The sequence below is a fragment of the Dendrobium catenatum genome, unplaced genomic scaffold (assembly GCF_001605985.2).
Source record: "Dendrobium catenatum unplaced genomic scaffold, ASM160598v2 fragScaff_scaffold_1338, whole genome shotgun sequence".
In the NCBI taxonomy this organism is placed as follows: domain Eukaryota; kingdom Viridiplantae; phylum Streptophyta; class Magnoliopsida; order Asparagales; family Orchidaceae; genus Dendrobium; species Dendrobium catenatum.
Genome location: NW_021319800.1, coordinates 1,787,759 through 1,811,851, shown reverse-complemented (window position 1 = coordinate 1,811,851; position 24,093 = coordinate 1,787,759). Strand labels below are relative to the sequence as shown.

General features: G+C 35.3%; 1 protein-coding gene across 2 annotated transcripts in view; it reads left to right on the top strand.

Annotated features, from left to right (window-relative positions):
- Window positions 1-3,010: 3,010 nt before the first annotated feature.
- The window catches only part of LOC110116512 (cold shock domain-containing protein 3), a 53,853-nt gene continuing 32,770 nt past the window's right edge, over window positions 3,011-24,093 (top strand). The window contains exons 1-2 of one of the 2 annotated variants that reach the window (XM_028699557.1): window positions 3,011-3,555; window positions 17,621-17,806. In XM_028699557.1, the coding sequence (XP_028555390.1) occupies window positions 3,058-3,555; window positions 17,621-17,806 (684 nt within the window). In that variant the 5' untranslated portion in view covers window positions 3,011-3,057. Of the gene's footprint in view, window positions 3,556-17,620; window positions 17,813-24,093 lie in introns of both variants that reach the window. The other variant, XM_020850107.2, reaches the window with a different exon arrangement.

The window sequence follows — 24,093 nt, the reverse complement described above, 5'->3', positions numbered from 1 at the left end:
TGGAAAATACTTAAATCGTGTACAATTATCATATTTATAACATACTAAAAGTTGTGCGGTGAAAGTTGTGTCAATACGAAATCATGTCAAAAGTTCGACTACGAAAACACAAAACAATGCACAACTCGGTCAAAACTCAATATCTCTGAAAACATAAATAGGATTCGGAGTCCTTACCACGAGATCTACACTTTTCCCAACAGCAGCGTCGGACGAAAAGCGCTCCGCGGCCTCCAAAACCCAGCTTTTCCTCTCTTTCTCTCTCTTCAAAATATCTGATTTTATAAAAATGATTTTCTCTCTCTTCAAAACGAGCTGATTTTCTTATATCATTAGGCTGATCGGCCCGGCCGATCGCCAAATCGTCCCGGGATGATCAGACCAAAATCGATCGTCCTGGACGGTTCCCAGAACTAGTTTCAGGCCGATATTTTGAACAGTACAGATTGGCCTGGACGATCTCACTATCGTCCCGGACGATCCTGGGAGGAAAATCCAAGTCAGAGAGGAACAGTAAAGGAACGAGGTCTCACATCTGCCACCAATATCAACCATTGCCACTGTTGTCTACCATAATTGGCCATCAAATCTATACCTATTGTCATTGATCACCTCTATACATTGCCATCATTCAGCTACCTCATTGCCGCTATCGAATATTACACATAAGTAAGTATACTTCAAAGTTAAATATAAAAATATCAACTTTTGCATTTGTATTTTTTTTTATACATTCCTCTTTCATCAAAACAAATAGCCCCTTAGAATGTTACTAAACATGCCTGCTCATTGCTAACATGGTTTGGTTAGACTCAGTGACCTTCCTTATGGTAGGTTTAGTGCCTAACTATTAAAATGATTACTAAAGTTATTTTCATACATCCACAATTGATATAATAATGAAATTCTCCTTCTTATCTTTCAACATTATACCTTATATTTTAACATAAGAGTATTTTGGTCCAATAATTAGCTCGAGGGATAAAATAAAACTTAATGGATATATAGTCTAAAGTGGTGTATTAAGAGTGATAAAAAGTCAAACTTTTAATTATAATGTATTTTGAATACTTGTGATTTTTTGGTTGCTTGTAGAATAATTTAGGAGATCATTTTGGTATGTTTAATTAGAAGTAAAATGAATAAAATTTATTATGATTATTATTCTTAAACTTATATTTTGCATTAAAATAATTTCTAAGGTAGTTTTTATAGCTTCTAAGCTTGTTTTTTGCTGGGCATGGAGCAGTTGTCGAATCAAGATTGGATAGGGTGGACATATGGGGATGAGACCACGACTTCATGCTTTGTGAAGCAATGAATGTGAATTCATTTAATTCGAACAAATTCAGAATAAACTCAAATTTTGCCTAAGAGAGTATTCCAAATTTCTCAATAAAACTACTTTTTATCTTTCTATTTATTTTACTCTTATCCTCTTAAAACATTAAAAATATATATAATATTTAAAGTGAGGGTCAATAATATTTAGGGGACTTACATAAATACTATAATTGTTGAATATCGTTTCATTTGGTGGATGATGTCGGGTCGTACTTCAAGCTGCCTGTGGATTGAAAACCCGTGGGGAGATAAATTCAAGAGTAAAGATTTAGATAAAATCTTCATTTTCTAAGCCATATATATAAGAATAGTCGAAGCGAGAGCTTAGTGCTGCTAAGCTTAAAAAAAGGAAAAACATGATACAATCTAGTTTGGCTTGATTAAAAATTTTCTAATGTTTCTGTGGGAAGAAATATTTCTTTCTCTAATGGAAAAGAGAAATCTTTATGGAAAGATCATTTTTTTTCACCTCACCCGTCAAACCAGAACTTCCTGTCTTCCCCCTTATCCCCTTTTTATAGGGTTTGAAAGGATGTAGAGGTTAAATAATAGGATGTGAGTGTCTTCCCATCAATACTTTGTAGCGACCATTGGTGATGAGTGGAATGGACGTTGAGAAGGGCATGCCGAGTGATGTCAAGTGATGATTTAGACCTATCTCGTTGTTATGAGGAGGGCGACTAACATCTGGATGTAGTTTTTGAGTTGGCGTTAAAAAGGTCTTTGGAGAGGTGATGCATTCTGTTGGCTTCTTGGATATGTCTCACATGGGAGACTTAGGTTTCGTTTGGGACGACTTTCTTACTGCTTCTTGAAGCAACTTTCTAGTTAATTTTTTTTTAAAAAAAATTTCATACTTGAAAGCTGCTTTAAGAAACAATAAGAAAACTGTCCCAAACACAACCTTAATTCTAGTTTAGATAGATAAATATGTCTAGTTGAGAGATGAATTTCTAAGATCGCCCTCTCTCTATAGGGGATGACTGCCAGAAGGAAGTGGCCGGTGCTAGTTCATTATGCTCCAAATATTAAGCACATTCTAGCTCCTAAGCGTGTCCCTCGAATGGACAATTTCGAGAGACGAGTGGGCCCCATGGGCGGACCCCCATTGACTTGAGGGGGGGGGGGCAAATGCCCCCCCTCAAAAAAAAAATTTTTATTTTAGAGGGATTGTTTGGAATATTTTGGGTATTTTTGGCATTTTTCCCCCTCTCAAAAAAATTTTTTGCCCTCATTTTATAAATCCTAAGCATCTCTGCCCATCCCCCACAAAAAAAAATTTTTTTTGCCCACCCTGAAAAAAGAAGCTGGATCCGCCCCTGGTGGGCCCTTCTTATGCTCAATCCGAATGTGGCATATGAGATGCCTGTGAACAAATACCTACACAAATAATTATGAGTGTACAATAATATTCTTATGTATTTATATATTTAACACTTAAATAATTATATTTACTCATATAAATTAATATTTTAAAATGAGAAAAAAATATCACAAATAATAACACTCAAGGGTAATATATTTTTTCATATATATATATGTATTGTTTTACTGAAATACTAAAATATTTTTAAAATATATAAATAAATAGCGATTTTATGGTAAGTTCTAAATCCCCTTAATAATTATAAGAGGGATTTACATACATGCCATTTTATTTAATTCAACTGGAAGTTCAAGTGAACTTTAGGTGAATTGGAGTGAGAGTCAAAAATGGGGGAGATCGAAGAGGACAACGACGATCAATTCCTTTCCCTAATCGAACAAGCGGAGGCAGATGCCATTGATTCAGCTAGAATCGCTAAGCGCCAGAAACTCTCGGGGACCGCTTCCGGCGATGAGAGCTGCCCGCAAGACAACCAGGAGGAGGGCTCATACATGGCCGCTCTCCGAGGTAGCCGCAGTTCCCTTTGGAAACTTCAGCAGCAACACCTTAATCTCCACAACAAAGGCGGCGGTGTTGCCTCCCTTAGTTCAGGCAGTAATAGCACCGCCCCTTCTTCTACAATGGTCGGCGGCTCATGCTTCAAATGCGGCATGATGGGGCATTGGGCGAGAGAATGTGGAGGGGGACATGATGGTTCTGTGGATCGAACGGGTAGTTTGGTGGCGGAGAAGCATTGTCCTTGCGGGTCTGGAACTTGCCTTATTCTAACCTCGAATACTGCCAAGAATCCTGGGCGTATGTTCTATCGGTGTCCCCTCAAGGCGGTAATCTCCTCTTTCTCACGTGGTGCGCAGATTTTGCTTATTTATTTGATGAGCTGCTCTATCGTTTTTTTGCGCGCAAGTTGTTTGGCACTTTTCCCATTAAAAACAGTTTTAGTATTATTGTGGCACCAATAGAGAATTTTATTTTCTAAATTTACATGAAAATCTTGCATACACAATGATAAAAGATAAGAATGCACAGGACATTAGAGTTTTTATGTGAAAAGTACAAGAATGGAAAAACCACTAGACTTGTATTGTACACTTGAAGTCATAGATACCACTTTTTCTCCATAATTGGAGAAGATGAGTTTACAAAATTGGGAGTTTGATCTCTCGTAGTTGCACTAGAGATTGTTAAGAAGTATTGGAGGGATAAAAATGGCAGTTGGATAGGATTAGCTTGGCCACATATGGTTGATGTTAGTCGAATAACGATGGTTTACGACAACAATTAGGTGATGGAGGTTGGGCGATAATAGTTTGAAGATGATCAAATGGTAGTGAATAGATTGTGATAGTCGGGCGATGATGATTGTTAATTGATGACAGTTGGGCAATGACGATTCGGTGATGCTAAAGGATGATGATGGTCAAGGTTGGAACACCATTTGTACCAATTGCCCACCCTCATAATTGAGTTGTATGTATAAGGGGTTTAATTTTGAAAATTTGCCCCCCCCCCCCCCCGTATTCACGCAGGTGCAACCACTCATTGTTTGTCCCACACATGCATGATGACAATCGTCGAACGACTTGTCACGTGTTGTTTGGACTCTGTTGGCCCCCACCAGTTATGATTCTCTGAATGCCACCACAAGTTTTGCCCACCCTCAAAAGTAAACTGATTCTGCTCTTGAATTGATGGTGGTCAATAATGATCATTGCCATTGAACATTGGGTAAAACTCTAGCATTTTTTCAGTCTCCAAGCTCTCTCCAATCTCAACTCTAGATTCCTTTCATGTAAAGAATATGTATCTATTTATAGCATTTTATGAGTAACATTTTGATAAATTTAGTCAAAATTCTATAACACTCATCGAATTACCCATGTTAAATATTTTGATTTTAGATCGTTTATATAACATTTAAGAATCTTAAAGATCTTAGAATCAAATGATCTTGAGCTTGTTGAATTCATCTTGTTAAGCAGCTTGATTTAATTGAAAGCATGCAACATTTGGAAATAGTTGGTCCTTTAATGAATGTCTCGAAGTTTTCAAATATGCTTCAAATGCTTGATTTTGATTCATTTGGACTCAAATATGATCATGTTTGTGTCATTAGGTTCATCTTGTTGAGGTATTCATTTCGACTATAAATTTGTTGAAACCAGAGCTTAGATAATTATTAATTTAATTTCAAAAGATTTTAATATAAAATAATGCGTTGAGATTCATGCCGATTAAGCAGATTCTTATATGGTGTATCATTTTCCCACAAATTTATGGATGTTGTAATCTATAGTGTCCAAAATATATATTAAGCCTTCCAAAAAATTTTGTAGCAGACAATTGCAATTTCAAAAAATTTACAAGTTGCGATCATTCCATAGACGTCAACGCTGTGAACCAACTAAAATATATTTATCATAATTTTAGCCTTTGTTGAAATCAACACATCGATTTACATGGTCATTGTTAAAAAAATTTCTTCAAACTCATCAAATCTACTTGAAGTTGATTATCAAGACTCTTTTGCAATTTAAAAGTGTTAAAATTGAATCTAGAATATCAAAAAAAGATCTAGGGATTCCAAAAATGTTATCAATGGCTTGCTTGGGCCCAAAATTAGGCTTGAACTAGGTCGGGTCAGCTGGTAGGTACCGTTGCATGTTTCGCTTGTGCCAGGTGCATGACCGCACCTATAGGCAATTTCTCCTTTCTTTTTCTTAGAACTAGCATAGTTTCATCCAAAAATTAAATGAATTCGTTAAAGCTTGTAGAAATTTCCGAAACAATGCGAAAAAATCTTGAAAATGTTAGGAATTTGCAATCTATATTTCAACTTCTTTTCCTTCTCTTCAAGTATAAATATCATCTATAATGGAGCGAAAAACTCACTGTTCTCAATTTCCTCCTTTGAAGGCTCTAGTTTCTTTTCTTGAGAAAAGGCTAAAATTTCTTGTCAGGCAGCTTTCATTCTCCTTTGCCTACTCCAGTGCATATTTATCAAGTGCGCCGAACTATTATTCATAGGCGGTGTTGTGACAAAAATCCATAGCTCTCAAAAAATTTTAGGCTTTATTTCCTTCTCTTAACGAGGTTAAACACTGCCCTGTATAGGTGAATTGCATTGTCCCTTGAAAGCAATGGCGTGTCTAATAAAACTAACAAATTGCCCTTCATCAGTGGAATTGTGAGGAAAATTCACATCTCTTCATTCATTCTTGCTAGGCTCTAATTCCTTCTAAAAGAAATTTAACACTGCCCTTTATAGGTGTGCTATCCTCTTTTTATAAGCTCTGTATTTTCACAAACAGAAGTAACAAACTATCCATTATAGGTAGAATTATGAGAAAAATATACATCTCCCAAGTCCTTAGGTTATGGTTCCATCTCCTAAAATAGGTATGATGCTTTTCTATATAGGTGAAAAAGGCTTATGTGTTTTCTTTATTAAGAAGATTGAATCATCCTAGATAGGCGGAGTTGTGAGTGATACCCTATGATGCACAGACACGGACACGGTGACATGGATACGACACGACACGGACACGGGACACGTCAGTTATTGAAAATATAGATACGAATACGGGTTGGACACGGTATTATAGTTTTTTTATTTTAAAAAAAAGTGTATAAAAATTAAATAAGTATAATTTTAAAAATAATTTGAAAATAATAAGTCATTTAACTATAATTTGTGCTTAAAATGATTAGTATTAGGATGTCGAGAGTTAGGCGTCGATGTCGTTTATCAGTCACCGAGAGAGGAGATGAAAATACCTTCACTGCCAAAAAGAAATGAAAATGAGAATATTCGATGATTGGGTATTAAATGCGGACGTTGATTTGGTGTTGTGGATATGAAATAAGAAATTTAATTTAAATCTCGCCAAATACAAGAAATTATATTTAAAAAATTCATAAAATATTTAAGATACGCGTGTCGGTTACGTGTCCAATTTGTATTTAATATTTCTCAATCAGACATGTTTTCGGCGTGTCCGACACATGTCGGGCGTGTGTCGTGTCGGACACTGCATGCCTCTTTGAGGAGAAGTGTCGCTGCATCATAGGTGATACCCAATATTATCAATTGTTGTAGTAGAGCTTCGGCTTCGGTCTTTCTCTTGAAGTTGTGTTGGCTCTTTCTATTTGGTTGGATTTGGATCCTAAATGAAAGAAATTTTCACCCTATTTTGAAGCTTCAATTTTCTCCCCATTACATTTGGAGAGAATCATTTCTCGAAGTTTGATATACCATTATATTTATGGCATGACGATGTGAAGATGATGCTAAAGAAGGTCCTCAAACGTTACTAAAATTATTTAGTATGTTTTCTTCATATTTAGATGATTTTTTGCAATGTATAATTCAATATACTATGGATATGTATATTCATTTTAGGTTCTATCAATGTTTAGAAAGATAAAATTGAGAATCGTAGCATTTTGCTTCAGCGACGCGAGACGTAATCCTCAGAATAAGAAAAATAGAAACTCATAAATTACAAATAATTCATAAAAATAACATAAATGACATTATCTTTAACATATTTACTTAATTCATCATTTTGAAGACATGAACCATAACTCTTAATTTTAAGTGTTTATATAAAATGAATGTTTGAAATGAGATTCAAGGCAAACACTCAATTAATATCTAAATAAGTCATGAAAATCAAAATCCATGATGGCCTTATCTTCTTTTTCATATTTTTTCGAAGATTCCTTATATATAATAATTCTATCATCCTCATATTCTATATTATTGTTATCTTAAAATTTTCTTTAATTATAATTTTTTTATACTTCCTATATCAGTTAACATTGATTCAATATAATCTAAAATAAAATAATAAATTAACGAAACTAAAAAGTAATCCTTTATACTTAAATAACCTTTTGATTTTTTTAAGCTCCTACCTCAATTCGCTTCTTTTTTCTAAATGATTATGAAGTAGATGCTGCTCCTAACTAAGTAGCCCTTTGAATTTTAGCATTGATATCTTCATTCTTCATATATAATTTGATTTGTCTATCTTTTAAATTGTTATTAAACATAACATAAACCAACTTCTTTTTTTTATCATACAACCAATCAGTTCTTTATTTTTGTATGAACTTAGTTGAACATGCTCTAAGTATGCTCACATTCATCATGTTATTGCAAATAAATTTGGTTGCGTATTCTAATTACCTTCCGTGAGGCTTTCAACATAGCATAAACAAACTTCCTCATCAAACTCCATGTGTTGCTTAGTGCCTTTGTCTAATGCATGGGAAGACGTATGGACTCTCGCTCACTCCCGATCCACTTGAAACCCTAGCATGCGCTCTGGAGTGATACAAACCTTAGTCTTAATGCGTGTAGTCTATTTGTTGATTATATATATATATATATAATTTTTAATAGAAATTGATAAGTAATAAGGTGTCAAAATGCCTTGTTGCTATGTCTTATTAATAAAAACCACACATTCTTACTTCCTTCTCCAACGAGCAAAGCTCACAAGTTGGCATCCTAACATCCTTCTTTTGCGAGGCATGTTCACGAGTCGAGTTTGAGCCCATTGTAACTCCAGTGACCAAGCATCTTGACTTTCTCTTTCTTCTGAAGAGTAAAGCTCACGAGTTAGCATCCTGACTTTCTTCTTTATTGAGCCAAACTCAAGCCCACTATAAATTTGGCAAGCTGAGCTTGAGCTCACCATTTGTCTTTGGTGAATCAAACGTTCAATCTGTTCCTTCAATTTAAAATACTTTTTGTTGAATGTCCTTTTAAATAGTAGAAGTAATAATATTAAGACTGGTCTCTATCATTTAGATTTTTTTAAAATTTTGGCTACATGAGATTTTCAGAGTTTTGGATCTCAATTAAAATGTTAGCCCTGAATGTGTTTAATGATGTGTAATAAATGATTCAAGTTGAATTTGGTGAAAAGAGTGTTTTTTGTCTCTTAATTGCTTTTGATTTTTTATGTTGGGGAGATCTATCAATTTATTGTCATACATTTTTACTTTTGCTTAAGAATTATTCAAATGGTTGAGGAGTACAAAAGTCCAGGGTGGAGACCTCTAAGAAAAATAATCTCTTACTAACTCTGAATCCACTCTTGGAATTTGATGTTCTTTGGATGATGAGAACTTTTGAAAGTTATCCTTAGGTACCTGTTCCTTATTTTGGCGAATCAAAAAAAGATGGGAGAAGCCATTAATAATCTTTCGATTGATGATAAATTGTTCAATGAAAAGCTTGGCATGGTTGAAAAAAGTATAAATTTTTTTACTCGAGAAGTAGAAATAGGTGCGAACTTTCCTACTAAGAATTCTAGGAAATACTTGATAGATTGTATCATAAGCTGATTGAATTTGCATGATAGCTTTATAATGGTCAATATACTCATAATGATATATGGTCCCATCATAAGGATTAATTGCAAACAACTTGAACCTGTTAGAATATGATGCTTGAGAATTGCACAAGTCAAAGGTGAAGAAATTTGGAAGCTATGATGAGGGATAAATTTGTTTCTTTCCCCTTAAAGATAATTCCTCCTAAACAAGACGTTGAAGTTCATCTCTTATAATATCACGAGGGTGCCAATAAGGCGATGTTGATTTAAGTTCTGTAAGGCTTCCAAAAGATTATCGGTCGGTTGAGCAACATGTGAAGGATGGGTTGAAATGATAATGTGCGAGAGGCCTTAATGAAGCTGTGGTGGAGGGGCAGTTGCACGAGCCTCTTCAAATTACCGAGTCTCATTTTATTGTTGATTTTTTATCGATGATCCCCATCATGTTGTGATACTACTCTTTATTGGCTAGCCTTTTTCATAAATTGAAGGATTCAGGCTTGTTGCTCCTCCATTTTACATATTCGATTCTATGAGGATAGGTCTTGAGGGCCTGCTTTTGCTCGAATATGACATCATGATTGCTAGACAGATTCCTACTTTGATGAGTATTGGAATGAGAAAATCCATTGTTATTGGTATTACTTACGTTATCCATTGAACCGGTGTTGCTAGAATATTGAGATATTTATACCAACAGATGGTGTCAAATTATTGCATGCTAGAAACTTTATAGCAATAGAGAGAACTTTACTTCTTAGCTTTGCATGAAGATACAATATTTAAAGATGAAAGAGAAAAATGCAGGAAACATTAGTTTTTTTACGTGGAAAACTAGGGAAGGGAAAAAATCACGAGGCTTCACCTAATTGAAATAATCCACTTTATATTTGAAGTTACAAAAGTCTACTATTCTATGCAATATGAGAAAATGGGATTACAAAATCGGAAGCACTTACTTCTCTTGTAGTGTTAGAGATTATAAGAGAAATAATGGATGGATGGTGACGGTAGACGGACGATTTTAGCCACAAAATGATGCTCCGACAATGTCAGTTGGATGATGGTGGTCATATGATATGATAATGAATGTACTCGAAATGAAAAGGAGACTCACGCTCACTTATGCTCAGTTTCGATTGAAGTCCCGACTTTCTTGCTCGGCTTTGGCACCAACTTGTGCAAGCTCCCTCTTCCTCCTACAACTGTCAGCCGGCACGGCCTTTGCTTCGACTTCCGTGAGAGAACCCTGATCCGACCTCCGCTCTGGTTTTCGCGAGCGAACCCCGAGCCGGCCCTCCTCTTCGAACTTTATGAGCGAACACCGATCCCACCTGCACCTTAACGGATCTCCTGACCCGCCTATTACAAACTTGCCGATTCCCCTGCCTTTCGTTGGCTCTGTCTCATGCGAACGACCCAGACGTTCACTCCGTAGATGTGCGAACAGAACCACGAATGAACCTGTTCGTCAACCTCCCACTGCGACCGCGCTTCACGTGAGCTACCCACACGCCATCCTCCTTCTGTAAGCTAAACAATTAACCCACCTATGTGTGCCTTCCGCCTCCCTCACCTGCGGCTGAGCCTGCTCAACCTATACGCGCGAACAAGCGTGTGTGAGAAGGATCCCGTTCTCTCGAATCCATCTTCTACGTTCGAACAAACTAGTCTAATCTACTGTGCTGCCCGAGCCAACTCCTCTTCATCTTCCTCTCTGCTTTCTTGAACCTTTTTGAAATTGTGAGGAGAAAATTATGTGTATAATAATAATAATAATAATAATTAAGAAAGGTCGCAATCGTCAATTGGTGAAATTGAAGATCGATTCCGGGGCCAATAAATGCCCCAAAGCCCTTGGCCATTGAGTTATCTGGCTGGCAGATTTTAAAGGGCAAGTGCCGTCCCGATCTCCCCTCACAGGGAGGGGATGTTAGGAGATTCCCGAAATTTCTAGAAAAATAAACAATAGCTTATTGGAAACTTTGAAGACGGATTCCGAGGCCAAATAATGTCCCGAAGCCCTCCACCGTCAAATTCTATTCGGCTGGGAGGTCTGGAAAGGAAAAATGCCCTTCCAACCTCCCCTCACGGGTAGGAGATGGCAGGAGATTGTCGAATTATCCAAATGAAATATTCAGGGGCTCATCGTTTGTTCTGAAGCCCTCGGCCATCGAATTTTATTCGGTTGGATGGACTGGAAAGGGCAAATGCCCTCCCGATCTCCCCTCCCAGGGAGGGTGTAGTGCTTCTGTTGAGTTAAGAATTTGAAAGATCAGTTCAGTAACCTAATCCAAAGCCAGATCCTGGTTAAGAAAGGTCTCTCGTCGCGATCCGGCTCGGGCGGGATCCGTCCCCGTCGGGTCGGGTCGTGACAGAGGGGGTGTCGGGAGGTTGACAAATTGGAGAGTCGAAGAGTTTTTGACTAAATTAAAATATTATCTAAATAATTAACTGATCAATTTTAATTAATTGAATTAATGCATTAATTAATTTATTTAAAAACAAAATTTGCTAATTTATTAACCAATTGATTAACCAATTTAAAAAAAAAACTTAAAATTTCACTTAATTAAATAAGTAATTAACTAATTTAAAAATAAAATAAAAATTCAATTAGTTGAACCGATTGATTAATATAAAATGAAATTTAAACTTAATTAATTAAGTAAAAATAAAATCAAAACTCCAATTAATTAAAAAAATTAATTGATTAATCAATTTAATTAATAAACTAAGTACTTAAAAAAAATCAAATTTAAATGTTCAAATTAATTAAACTAATTACAACAACAACAACATTAAGCCTTTGTCCCACTATGTGGGGTCGAATACATGAATCCTTTTTCGCCATTGTGTCCAGTTAAAAGTCAAATTCTCATTTAATTTAAATCTAATAAAGAAAGATCATTTCTAATATTTTCTAACCAAGTCTTTTTAGGTCTACCTCTACCTTTTCTTAACATAAGTCAAATCTAATACCTCAACTTTCCTAACCTGATCATCGGAAGGCCTTCGTTTAATGTGACCAAAGCATCTAAGATGACTCTCTCTAATCTTATCTTCTACTGGAGCTACTTCAATCTTTTCACGTATATGATCATTTCGTATCCTATCTCTAAGGATCAAGCCACTCATCCACCTAAGGCTGATCCTTGATGTAATCCAGCCGAAATAGGAAAATACTTGGTCAAACCACCTTGTGTTTGAACACAAGTAATAGCTCATGCATACATATCTTTAATAATTTGAATATAAGCATTATTAACTCATTTCTTTTTAAGAATTCTCCATAGCACTTCTCTTGGAACTTTATCATATGCTTTCTCTAAATCAATAAATATCATATGTAGATCCTCATTTTTCTCTTCATATTTCTCCATCAATCCTCTCAATAAATGTATGGCTTCCATAGTAGACCTACCTGACATGAATCCAAATTGATTTTGAGAAACATTAGTATAACGCCACAACCTACGCTCCATAACTCGCTCCCATAGTTTTAATATATGACATATTAACTTAATTCCTCTATAATTCGCACACTCCTGTGCATCACCTTTATTCTTCAAAATAGAAATTAACACACTCATTCTCCACTGATCCGACATCTTTTTAGTCTTCAACACAGTATTAAAAAGTTTAGTAAGCCAAGAAATTCCTTCATCTCCTAAGCATTTTCACATCTCTATTGGAATATCATCAGGTCCAACAGCTTTTCCACACTTCATTTTCTTCAAAGCCTCTTTAACTTCGATTTTACTTATACGCCGATAAAAACAAAAATTTTTATTTTCATTTAAGGTGATAAAGTCACTAAAGTCAATCGTATTTTTACATTATTCATTAAAAAGTTTAGCAAAATACCTTATCCACCATTGTTAAATATCATATATTAAGAAAAGTACTTTTTGATCTTCATCCTTAATACACTTCACTTGAACTAAATATTTACTACCATCTCTTTGTTTGGCTAACTTATACATATATCTTTCTTCCTCCTTAGTATCTAATCGATTATATAAATCATTAAAAGCTAAGCTCTTTGCATCGCAAATAACTTTCTTAGATTCCTTATGAGTCTCTTTATAATTTACCCAACTATCAGAATTTTTACATATAAACTAATTTTTATAACAAATCTTCTTATTTTTTATATTTTCTTGCATATTTGGATTTCACCACCAACTATTTTTACTATTTGGAGCTTTTCCTTTCAAAACTCCAAGCACATCTTTTGCAATATTCTTAATGTCACAAGCCACTTTTTCCCACATAATATTAGCATCCTCATGCACAGACAAAATCTTAAGATCTAAAATCTTTCTCTTAAAAATACTTTTGTTAATATTCTTTAAATGTCCACATCTAATCCTAGAAAATTGTTTTACTTTATTTTTTATTTTATGCCCATTCTTCTTAAAGTCCAAAACTAATAATTGATGTTGGGTACATAAATTTTCACTCATAATAACTTTATAATCTTTGCAATCTAAACGATTTAATTTTCTTATAAGAAAATAATCAATCTACGTTTTACTATATCTATTTTTATAAGTTATAAGATGCTCATCTGTCTTCTTAAATAAGATATTAGCTATTAAGAAATCATAAGCTAAAGAAAAATCTAATATAGTCTTACCACCTTTATTTGTAGTTCCAAACCCATGGCCACCATGGATGTTTTTAAAATCATCTACCTCTCTACCAACATGTCCATTTAAATCACCTCCAATAAAAACTCTTTCTTCAAGAGATATTTTTTGTATTAATTACTCTAAGTCATTCTAAAATTTTAATTTTGAACTTATATCCAAACCTACTTGAGGTGCATAAACACTTATAATATTAACAATCTTAACATCAACAACAATTTTTAAAGTTATAATTCTATATCAAATTCTATTAATTTGTATAACATTATCCTTCAAACTCTTATCTATAATCACACCTACACCATTTCTAGTACGACTCCTGCCCGAATTCCAAAATTTATATCCTAAATTGTTAATCAATTTAGCTTTCTTTCCAACCCTTTTAATTTCTTGAATGCACATTATATTTATCTTCCTATAAAACATAATATCTATTAATTCTATTAATTTTCCTGTAAGGGAGCCTATATTCCAAGTTTCTATTCTTATTTTCGTTTCATGGATTTGCTTTTTTGCCCTCATCCGTCCTTGATGTGGGAACCCTTGCCTATTTAACACTACACCAGGGCGTCGGCGCAGTGGCCCTTGCACACTTGTCACTGTAGTCAGGCCATACAACGCGTTGCTTCCAGGGGACGCCCTAGCATTAATACAATTTATTAAAGGATTCATGTCATGATTATTCGATAAGTTTTACGCTGGCTGTCGACTACCTAACGCAACCCTTCACTTTTCTCATCAAGGATTCGAGACATAGCAATGGCAGTGTTAATTAGACTAATTGAGCAATAAATTTAAAATATAATCAAATTAAAAAAAAAAAAAGAATAAAACTAAAACTCCACTAATTAATTGATTAATTTGAAAATATATTTAAATTTTGAGCTGATCTGTTAATTTTAATTTAAAAAAAATCTAAGCTTTAACTAACTAATTAATTAAATTAGAACATAATTAAGACTAAATTTCACTCAATTAATTAATGTAATTAATTCAAAATACACTATAAGAAAATATAGAACAATGTTTGCACTAAACAAACCTAAGTATAAACTCACATCAACTAAACTCAAACTCCTAAAACTAAAACCCCAAAGCACAAGACTCAAACAAAACTTTCCAAGACTCCAGTTCCTGTGAAGTTCCAAAGCTCCTAAGCATGCTCTGAAGTAGTATGTGCTCCTGCAAACAAATAAACAAAAATAAGTATAGCAAACTAAACTGCAGTGTAAGAAAAGAAAAGTTGAGTACTGTAAACCAAATTGATGTGCTAAAAGCTAGGTACTGGAACCAGAAACAAAGTTGAAGTAGGAAAAGAAACTATTGAATGAGAAAAAAGAAACACTAGTTCAACAGTAGTAAAGGATTGTAAACTAAAGTAATTATTATCCAATCTAACCCAAACAAAAAATAAGGGCTACTTCCAAGCGAAGCAGTAAGAACCACTTTTAACCCAAACCCCAGGCCACTTCTAAGTGCAGAAGCCGTAAGACCTACCTAAACATGCTGGCTACTAATAATATAAAAGCTGTAAGACCTACCCAAATATACGGGCAACTTCTAAATGGAGTCGTAAGCCCTGACTTAAGCCCAAACATACGGGTAACTTCTAAATGGAGCCGTAAGTCCCGACTTAAACCTAAACTACGGGCAACTCCTAAATAGAGCCGTAAGTCCCGAACTAAACCTAAAACTTCGGGCCACTCCCAAGCGGAGCCGTAAGCCGAAATCCAAAACAAACACCATAACACCAAAACCCATATTTAAACACTTTAGTTTACTTGGGATCTCTGAGAGGATGTAATCTATAGCTGCTAATTAGATTCCACGGACATTGTGATCAATGATTGTTAGTATTGGTAGTTTGAAACCTACGGTATTTCCGGGATGACGGAACCATGAGATCTTGATTTGGTCTACCTCCATCCCCCACAACCAAGGTTAAAACACTTGCACATATAAAATTAATTTATCTTTAATCAAGAACTCTTTTCTACGTGATAGGAGAGGTAATTAACTATGGGGGCTTGCGCTCATAGGAAGTAGGAACCCAGAACTAAATAAATCTTGATATAATTATCGGGGGAAATCTTGTTAATTAAAAATTCAATCTACCTCAAGAAAAAATGGAACCTTAAGCCTAAGAAGTGGGTTTGTGCAGTAAGCGCCATCTTTTCCTGAGCTAACAGCTTCAAGTGCTTGATTTAGGTTCATTTGGATTCTTATTGAATTACTTTTTGTGTCATTCGATTCATCTTATCGAGATGTTTAGTTCGATTTTAAACTTGTTGAAATTGGAGTTTAGAAGATTTTGAATTTAATTTCAGAAGTTTCTAATACAAAGAATGCATCAAGATTCATACAAATCAAACATATTTTCATACAATGTATTAAGTATCATTGCTGTGGAGAAGATGAGAAGTGGCTATCTATTTTTTTAAAAGTTAGGTGGGTGTCTATTTGGGGGCATAAAAAACTTTCATTGTATTGATATTTAAAACAAAAATAGAAAGGCTGGTTGGGATCTTTTATCTTCTTCAGTTGACTGATGATTTTTGTTGTTTGATGTCAATCCACTTGTAATGTTTAATAGTTAATGGTGGATTAATTAGGATGTGTTTATTAGCTTATGCAATTTTAACCCTATAAATATCCCCATTTGTGGAAGATGATGACATGATATGAATGCATGCAACTTCCCTTTCTATTCTTTCTTTTTGGAGTTTGAACAGCTAGAAATGTTCAGGATGAGATATGGTTCTCATCATTTTGTTGTCTGGAATAAATATCTGGGGTTCGCCCTAGTTATTGGTTTTTTGCTGTTTAGGTTTGCCTTCCGAGTGAGTTTTTATTTTTCTGGCCAAAAATGTTTTGATGGATTTTAGCTGTCCCTTGGGGATTTTTTGTTGTGCCTCTGTCTATGGTGTTTCTTGAATGGATGCTGCTCTGCTCATATTGGAAATCTTGTTTGCTGTTTTTATTTTGTATTCTAGCTTTCATTGTTTGTTCATGTCCTCTCAAGACTTTTTGAGTTGGTTTACTTACGGTGGCTAGCTTGTCCATTTGGGGTCAAGTGGTTTTATCACTCATACTTTTCTTTATTGTTTAATTTAATTTGATCTTCATCTTTCAATTCCTCCCAAAAAAATCCTCTCATATCATTTGTTCAAGAAACCAGTATGACAGAAAACAAGATGTCCATAGCAGTTCCTCTGGTCTTGGTGTTGTGTGGTGTTAGTTGTTTATGTGCTCTCAAGTCTCAATCCATGGTTCTTAAAACAATGCTAGCTAACAAAGCTATTCTTTTTGCGGCCTATTCGATTGGTTTTATATTGAAACATATTTTAGACATTATAATTTTATTTTCATTTATTTTAAGTGTGAAAATGAAATTATAATTTTTGAGAGACTTTGAACGTGTTTATGGAGTTAAAACCCCATATTGATTTTTAACTGCAGTAAACCAACTGACTGAATATGTTAAATTCATCGCTTCTTAGGACATGTTTTTCAATTGAGAAAATTATTTGCATGCCACTCAAACTTTCCTTATCAACAAATCTAACACCCACGCAAAAAATAAATAATTAACAAATTCATATATTTTGGCATATGACCAAATCATTTAGAAGTTAATGAAAACAAAAAATATATGCTTTTATTTTGCAGTGCTATTTGTGATTTAGGTGTATTATTGTAATATATATATATATATAACATAGAGATTGCCCTCTTTTTAATTTTAAGCAATTAAATATGAAGGATGGATTTTTATTTTTAAAGTTTGAAATACATATTGTAATTAATGCATACAATTTTGGCACTTACCTGTCCTTGTTGAGTTCTTTGAATTGGAAACTTTTGAGGTTTTATGCATATTTATTTAGGAGAATGGAGGCTGCAATTTCTTTGAGTGGTGTGATACTCCAAGTTCTGCGATTACATTAGACGGCCAATCCAGTGCACAAGTTCCTGTACTTCTTTGTCCCTGTGGTGCTGGTTCATGTCTAGTTCTTGTTTCAAAGAATGGAAAGAACGAGGGCCAACAATACTACAAATGTCCTGCAAATGGGGTATTGGTAAAACCTGCAATTTTTTTGTCTTTTTGAGAAATAGCATGTTTAATTAAATTTAGCATGCAGAACCTAATTCTCTTTGCACAATAAATAATGTGCGAGAAATATCTTATTTCAATTATCACTTCTTGTATGACTGTCTGTTTGTCAAATTAAATTACGGCAAGAGGTTCTATAACTTCTGCATTCCTTTGATTGTAACAAATCATAGGTGAACTCAGGTGGTAAAGGAGCATGTGGACTTCTTATTTATGTTAAATTTGATTCAACGAAAATGTAGGATATCCCTCTTAATAAATCGTATCAGTTGCAGTTGTACTCAATGCAACACTTCTGATTTGATGCTTTGTAATCTCAAGAAAGATTGAGCCAAAACAAATTCATGCAAAATTAATGTACTAAAAAAATGCAACTTATTTATTTATTTATTTTCATTGTTTTCAATTTCAATTCTATTGTTTTCATTTTACCAAAACTTCATTTTACATGTTTTAACTTTAACTTCATCAACTTGTCTTGCTGACAATCTTAGGAAAAGCTTCTTACTATGTAGTGAATATGATGGATGCCAAATGAACAACAGAGCAATCACCAAAGAGATTAAACAAAATAAATGCTTACTAATATTTATTTGATTTGGTTTAAATTAAACCTATATTTGTGGGAGAGGGGAGAAAAGAATTTGGAATATGTAGACTCCGAAATAATTTTTTTCTATAGAAGGGATCACTTCGTTGATTGTTAACTCATTATTCTTATTAACTTTTTTTATGTAATATCCCTAAATGGCGGGATCACTTCGTTGATTGTTAACTCATTATTCTTATTAACAATTTTTATGTAATATCCCTAAATGGCTATACAAATGTAGTTGGCAAGTGCAATTCAAATCCTACATTGAGTAAAAATGAAGGTGTGCGTGGGTGCATTCACATGCAAATATTTTTGTATGAAGAACATATTGCCATAACATAGGCCACATAACTATTCTAATTCGCAAAATTTAGATTTAAATTTGTATAACTAGGATGGCTAAACAGATAGGGAATTTGAATATTCTAGTCAAACGGCACAGAGTTTTAAAAACAGCAAGAAGATTTTAGGATTATAATCTACTTATTGCATCATTTTATAATTATTGTAAATTAAACATATAAATTAGGAGGCATGGATCTATGATAATTTTAAAAGGCATAAATGCTTGTGAAAAGGTAAATGAGGTCAAACTTGGCTAAATGAATAAGAGTTTGACCTAATCTATATTTCTTAAAGATAGTGACAATCGATAATTTTCTTGGCATTCAAGATTACTTGAAAATCACTCGTTAGATATCTTGCACATGGAGATTTGTTTTTCCTCAAGATTTATGTTAACAACCCATGGAAGAGAGGGTTAGTGGCATCATCTTTGATAAAATGCCATTGACCAAGTGGAAGGCAACATCAAAATGGCACCAAAGGAGTGCATTCAACTCTTTGTTTGAACCTTATAGGCAACTATAGTCAGCTAAGTTCCAATTCGATACCTCAAGGGGAGAATTTGTGGGAATTGACCTAGTGGTTTTTTTGGTCAAGGTCAAGGTCTAGATGTTATAATTTGGAAGAGTTAGCTGGAGGCATTGTTACTGCTATATTAAGTCAATAGCAGAGTTGTTGGGTAATATCCAAAGATGGTACGAGGTTGTATGATGAGAGTGTGGGCTCCGAAAATTCGGCCCCGGCCTCCCCGCTACTTTTCGGGGAGCTTTAATGGATTAAGTTCCAGGGTAAATTTTGGGAAGGTAGATTGAGTTTGTAGACAAGACACTACCCAAAGGTTTCGCCCTCATTTTGCGAGGACTTTATGATATGAGTTCTGGCTTCCTATAGGCGCAAGCCTCTATAGTTAATCACCCCTCCCGATAATGAGAGAGAACTTTTGATTAAGGCTAGTCATCAATTAGATATGTAGAAATATGTGTTATCTTGCATATAGTAGCAGCATGGGCTTAAGTATTTGGAAATTTGAAGATTTGATATTTAAAATATAAATGTCACCATGTTGCACTTAAAGCGGGTGGTGGGGGAATGGATGATGGACCCAATCATGATCCCATGGTTGTGTTGTCTTGAGCCATCGTGGTCCCTGGTCTATTTAGTTAGAGGAGGTAATCGACCCAACTTGATAGAGGATCCTTGTCGGCAGCCACGAGTTGCTTCCTCCAAGGATAACTTGTAGACCTGGGGTGGATGTTTGTCTAAGGGGACAAATCTGAATCCACCTTAACTAACAGAGGGCTTTGTGCCCTATCGATTATATCCTATTGATTCATATCTCAAGAATTTAATGCCATTGGGGAGCATACGGGCTCTGCCCATAACCATAATTTAGTGATGCCATGTGGCGGCAAACCACCCGGTTCAGAGGGTCCCGGTCATAATCGGTTACCTGCGGTGTCATTTGGTGGAAAAATTGCCGGTTAGAGGACAAGTGCCATGTCCTTGCTGGCAGGAGTTAGTTTGAGAATGAATCCTAGTGATATTCTCGATCAGAGATTAACTCTTTGTGAGCTGAAGTGATAATTAAATTTGTTCATCTCGGCAAACTGTTGCGGAGGGTGGATTAATTTTGTTTTAAGCATTTTGGTGGTTTAATTTCTTTTTTAAATATTTTGAGTTTTGGTAGTTTTTTGGAGTTTTGGATTTTGAGCGTTGGAAACTTTTGGAATTTTGAATTTTTATGGGCCTCTAGAAGGCATTTTCAGTATTTGAAATTAACCCCTCTGGTTGAATTTTTGTTGTTGAACACGGCCATCATCGGAATATTTATGGGCATTTCTCATTCATGGATTGAATATTGTCGACTCTATCGATTTGCCGACAAAGGATTGGATTTTGTAGTCTTTAAACTTTTGTTAATATATTTATTTGGTTATAGATCTTGAAGGCCTAATATGAACGTATAAAATCGATATTATGGTCGACACCTTAATCGTATATCTGTTTGATAGTTTGAGCCGTGTTGACTCTTATCTATCCACATAGAAGGACCGGGCTCGAATTTATGTTCAATTATTGACCGGCGCAACATCCCTTGATGTCACGTATGTACTCATAACATGCTCGTCGGAGCCCATGCTGGCGTGTGATTGTATATTTATTTCTTTGTGCTTGTGTATACACATTATAGTGCATATGCAGGGGAGCATCTATGGAATATTTAATTATGATCAGCTTTGTGGGAAACTACCATTTGAATGTAGCATTCGATTTGGGGGCTTGTGCACGCCTTCTATCCGCTTATATAAAAGTTGTGGATCCGGTGGCATGGTGTTGTACTATGATCATTTGTCTCTTTTGTATAGGTAGACTGTCATGCACTGCTTATTGCTTTTCGCATGTAGATTGTTATGCACTAACAAATCTTCTGTTATTATTCATAGGAGCTTTCTCTTGCTGCAATTTTTTGTTCTCTACTTAAAGACAACACATGTTGGATATAAAATAAGTCTCTTGCGGCGACCCATAAGCATTTGGATTTGTCGTCCATCGGTTGTCTTTTGCTTGCGAGGGATTTCTAGATTTGGCTGTCGTTGTATAACTAATTGCCATAAGAATGTTGCAATAGGTCATAAATGCCTTGTGCGTGTACTACAAACACACTACCTTTGGTTACAACAATTTCTAAGTGTCTTGTATGCATTGTATGTATACTATCCTTGTCTATAGATGATATATTGCATGTATATCTACATCTATAGAATGTTGATCATCCTTGTAATCTTTCTATTATTGTTGTTTGCATGTACTACTATCTTCTTGCAAGATTGATATAGACACTACACATCGACTGTCGTTATTTGCATGCAAGTTAGTATATTCATCTACAAATGGCTATTAGCTACTGATTGGACTGAATTCACCACTGAATCTTCCATGCATGCTTGCCGACAAGTTGTTGCATTCGCCGTTATTGCCAACAAGTGTTTGCATCTACTACAGTTCTTCTTGCATTTGCTTACGGATAACTTTTGGTATATATGACAAGTCTATTACGAAGGCCCGTATTCATTATAATTCATTACCTTGGATTATAGACAATACATCGTATGAATCACATACATATCGACCCAACATATTCATTGTACATTGGTCCTTTTCACTTGAGGGAATTATTGTATTTTCTTGGCATTGAACCGTTGTAGATTGTAGGGATATCCCAACATTTATCTCATGAATGATATGAGCATCATTTAATCTCATTTCGAGATTGATTTGATCAAATGCTCAAGTTATATCTTTTACGACCTTGCTTGCAGACAAGCTATACTCACAAATCCTTTGTTCTCAAAGATGGTTTGCAATGTGTATAAATACATGTTGAACTTAACACTACGGGTCATTAACATTTGTCATCTGATTAAAGTGAAGATTGGAGATTTTGCATTATCAGTTATGAGCATATAATTGCATTTCCACTTACTTCTTGTTTGCATATTAATTATGTTATGATATCTTCCTCTGCGAGTCCCCTGTTGTATGTTGAGATTCATTTCAATATTCTCCTCAAGCTCATTTAGCATTCGCTTGTTCATTATTTAACAATTGGAGGATTTAGTTTATGATTGATTTGAGTATAATTTAGTGCTTTGAGTTTTGTTTCCTGTGGTCCAATTTATATTCATAATTCACCTGTATTTTGTTCAAGTCCTTATCATTTTTCAGACAAAATTTTGGCAGCCTCCCGGCTTTTCCCCTGTTTCGGGGAAACTGCAGGAAACTAGACTTTTCTACCACGCTAAGAAAAGCGTGTATCGTAGGTGTCCGTAGACACCGCGGCCGTAATCTTCGTCCCCCACCATGTCAAGAAAGGCTTGTATGGGTCTTCAATGGTACATGTTTGAAAACACATTTGGCTTTCCCCTGTCGTGCTACATGAGCGCCTAAGGGTACTTATAAGTATACCCACTTAGTCGTAGGCGTCGTGCCGTACTCCCATCCCACCACGCTTAGAAAAGTGTGTATGAGTGATTTTTAGGTGCGCCACAAATGACGAAAATGGGGCTTCTGATGATTATCCGCTTCGTAGTAGGCACCGCATCGGGTTTCTTCCCCACCACACTAAGAAAATTGTATATAGACGGTTTTTTGGTGCGCTGCGAACACCAAAAATGGGCTCTTGGAGTTTTGAGTTTGGAGAGATTATACCTTCGATGGCATTGGCTACGACAAGGGAAAATACACAAATTATAAAAATTCTTCTTTCTTTTTGAACTTTTTTTTTTCGTCATCCTTTTCATTTTCTTTTTTTTAAACCTCTCCTCCCTTTTTTGAATTCTCCTTCTCTTTCTTTCTTTTTTTAACCCTTCTTCCTCTTTTTTTTTTGAAACTTCTTTCTTTTTCCTTCTTTCTCTGTTTTTTTATTCTCCTCTCTCTCATATATATATATATATATATATATATAACACAATAATAATAACAATGATAAATCAAAGTTAATAAATAATTATATAAATCAAAAGAAGGGTTTAGAAGTAAACCTTAGTTAGTTAGGTTCGATATCATGTAAGAGGTGGTCAAGTGAGACGGATTTCGACTTAAATAAGGGGGAGGTAATAGGCTCTGGGATTGACTATGGGGGTCTTCGGGCTTTAGAGATCGTAAGAGGTAATGGGGTTCTTCGACCGACTGGGAGGTGGAGGGTTTGAGTCGGCCTCGAGATTCGATCGCAAGAGCAGGGTTGGCCGGAGGGTCTAGAGCTAGAGGAGAATCGAAAGGAGTTATTATGGAGGTTGGCTATGGGTCAGATGGGTCTTAAAGCCGACCGCTATATACAAGATGGGGAAGGAGGTTTAGGTTTGCAAAGCTCGCAAGCAGGGATGGGCTCGACGACTGACTCAGTGCGGAAGGCAATGACGGGATGGATTGAGGGTTCATATGTGGGAATGAGATTTGGTCGAAGGGTTTGAGGTCAATTTTTTATGGGAGAAACCGAGTCTTCGGTTGAGAGGAAGAGGGCGTCGGTGGCTTGAGGTAGGGCCGGGTTTGGATGTTATGTGACAGGGAAGAAGATCATCCAAACCCAGGCAAAGCACAAAGCTTTGGACCGATCTTAAGGGTTTGGATGTTCTGTGAAAAGCTTAAAGCTTTACTAAGAGGATCTCGTCATTAATAAGTCTGTTATACACAAAGCTTTGGACCGATGACTCATCGCTATCGACCTAATGCAAATCTAAGGGTTTAGGTCACCAACATCTACTCCTTCATCAAGCCCACCAATGTAAGAAGCATGGGGCAGAAGGTAC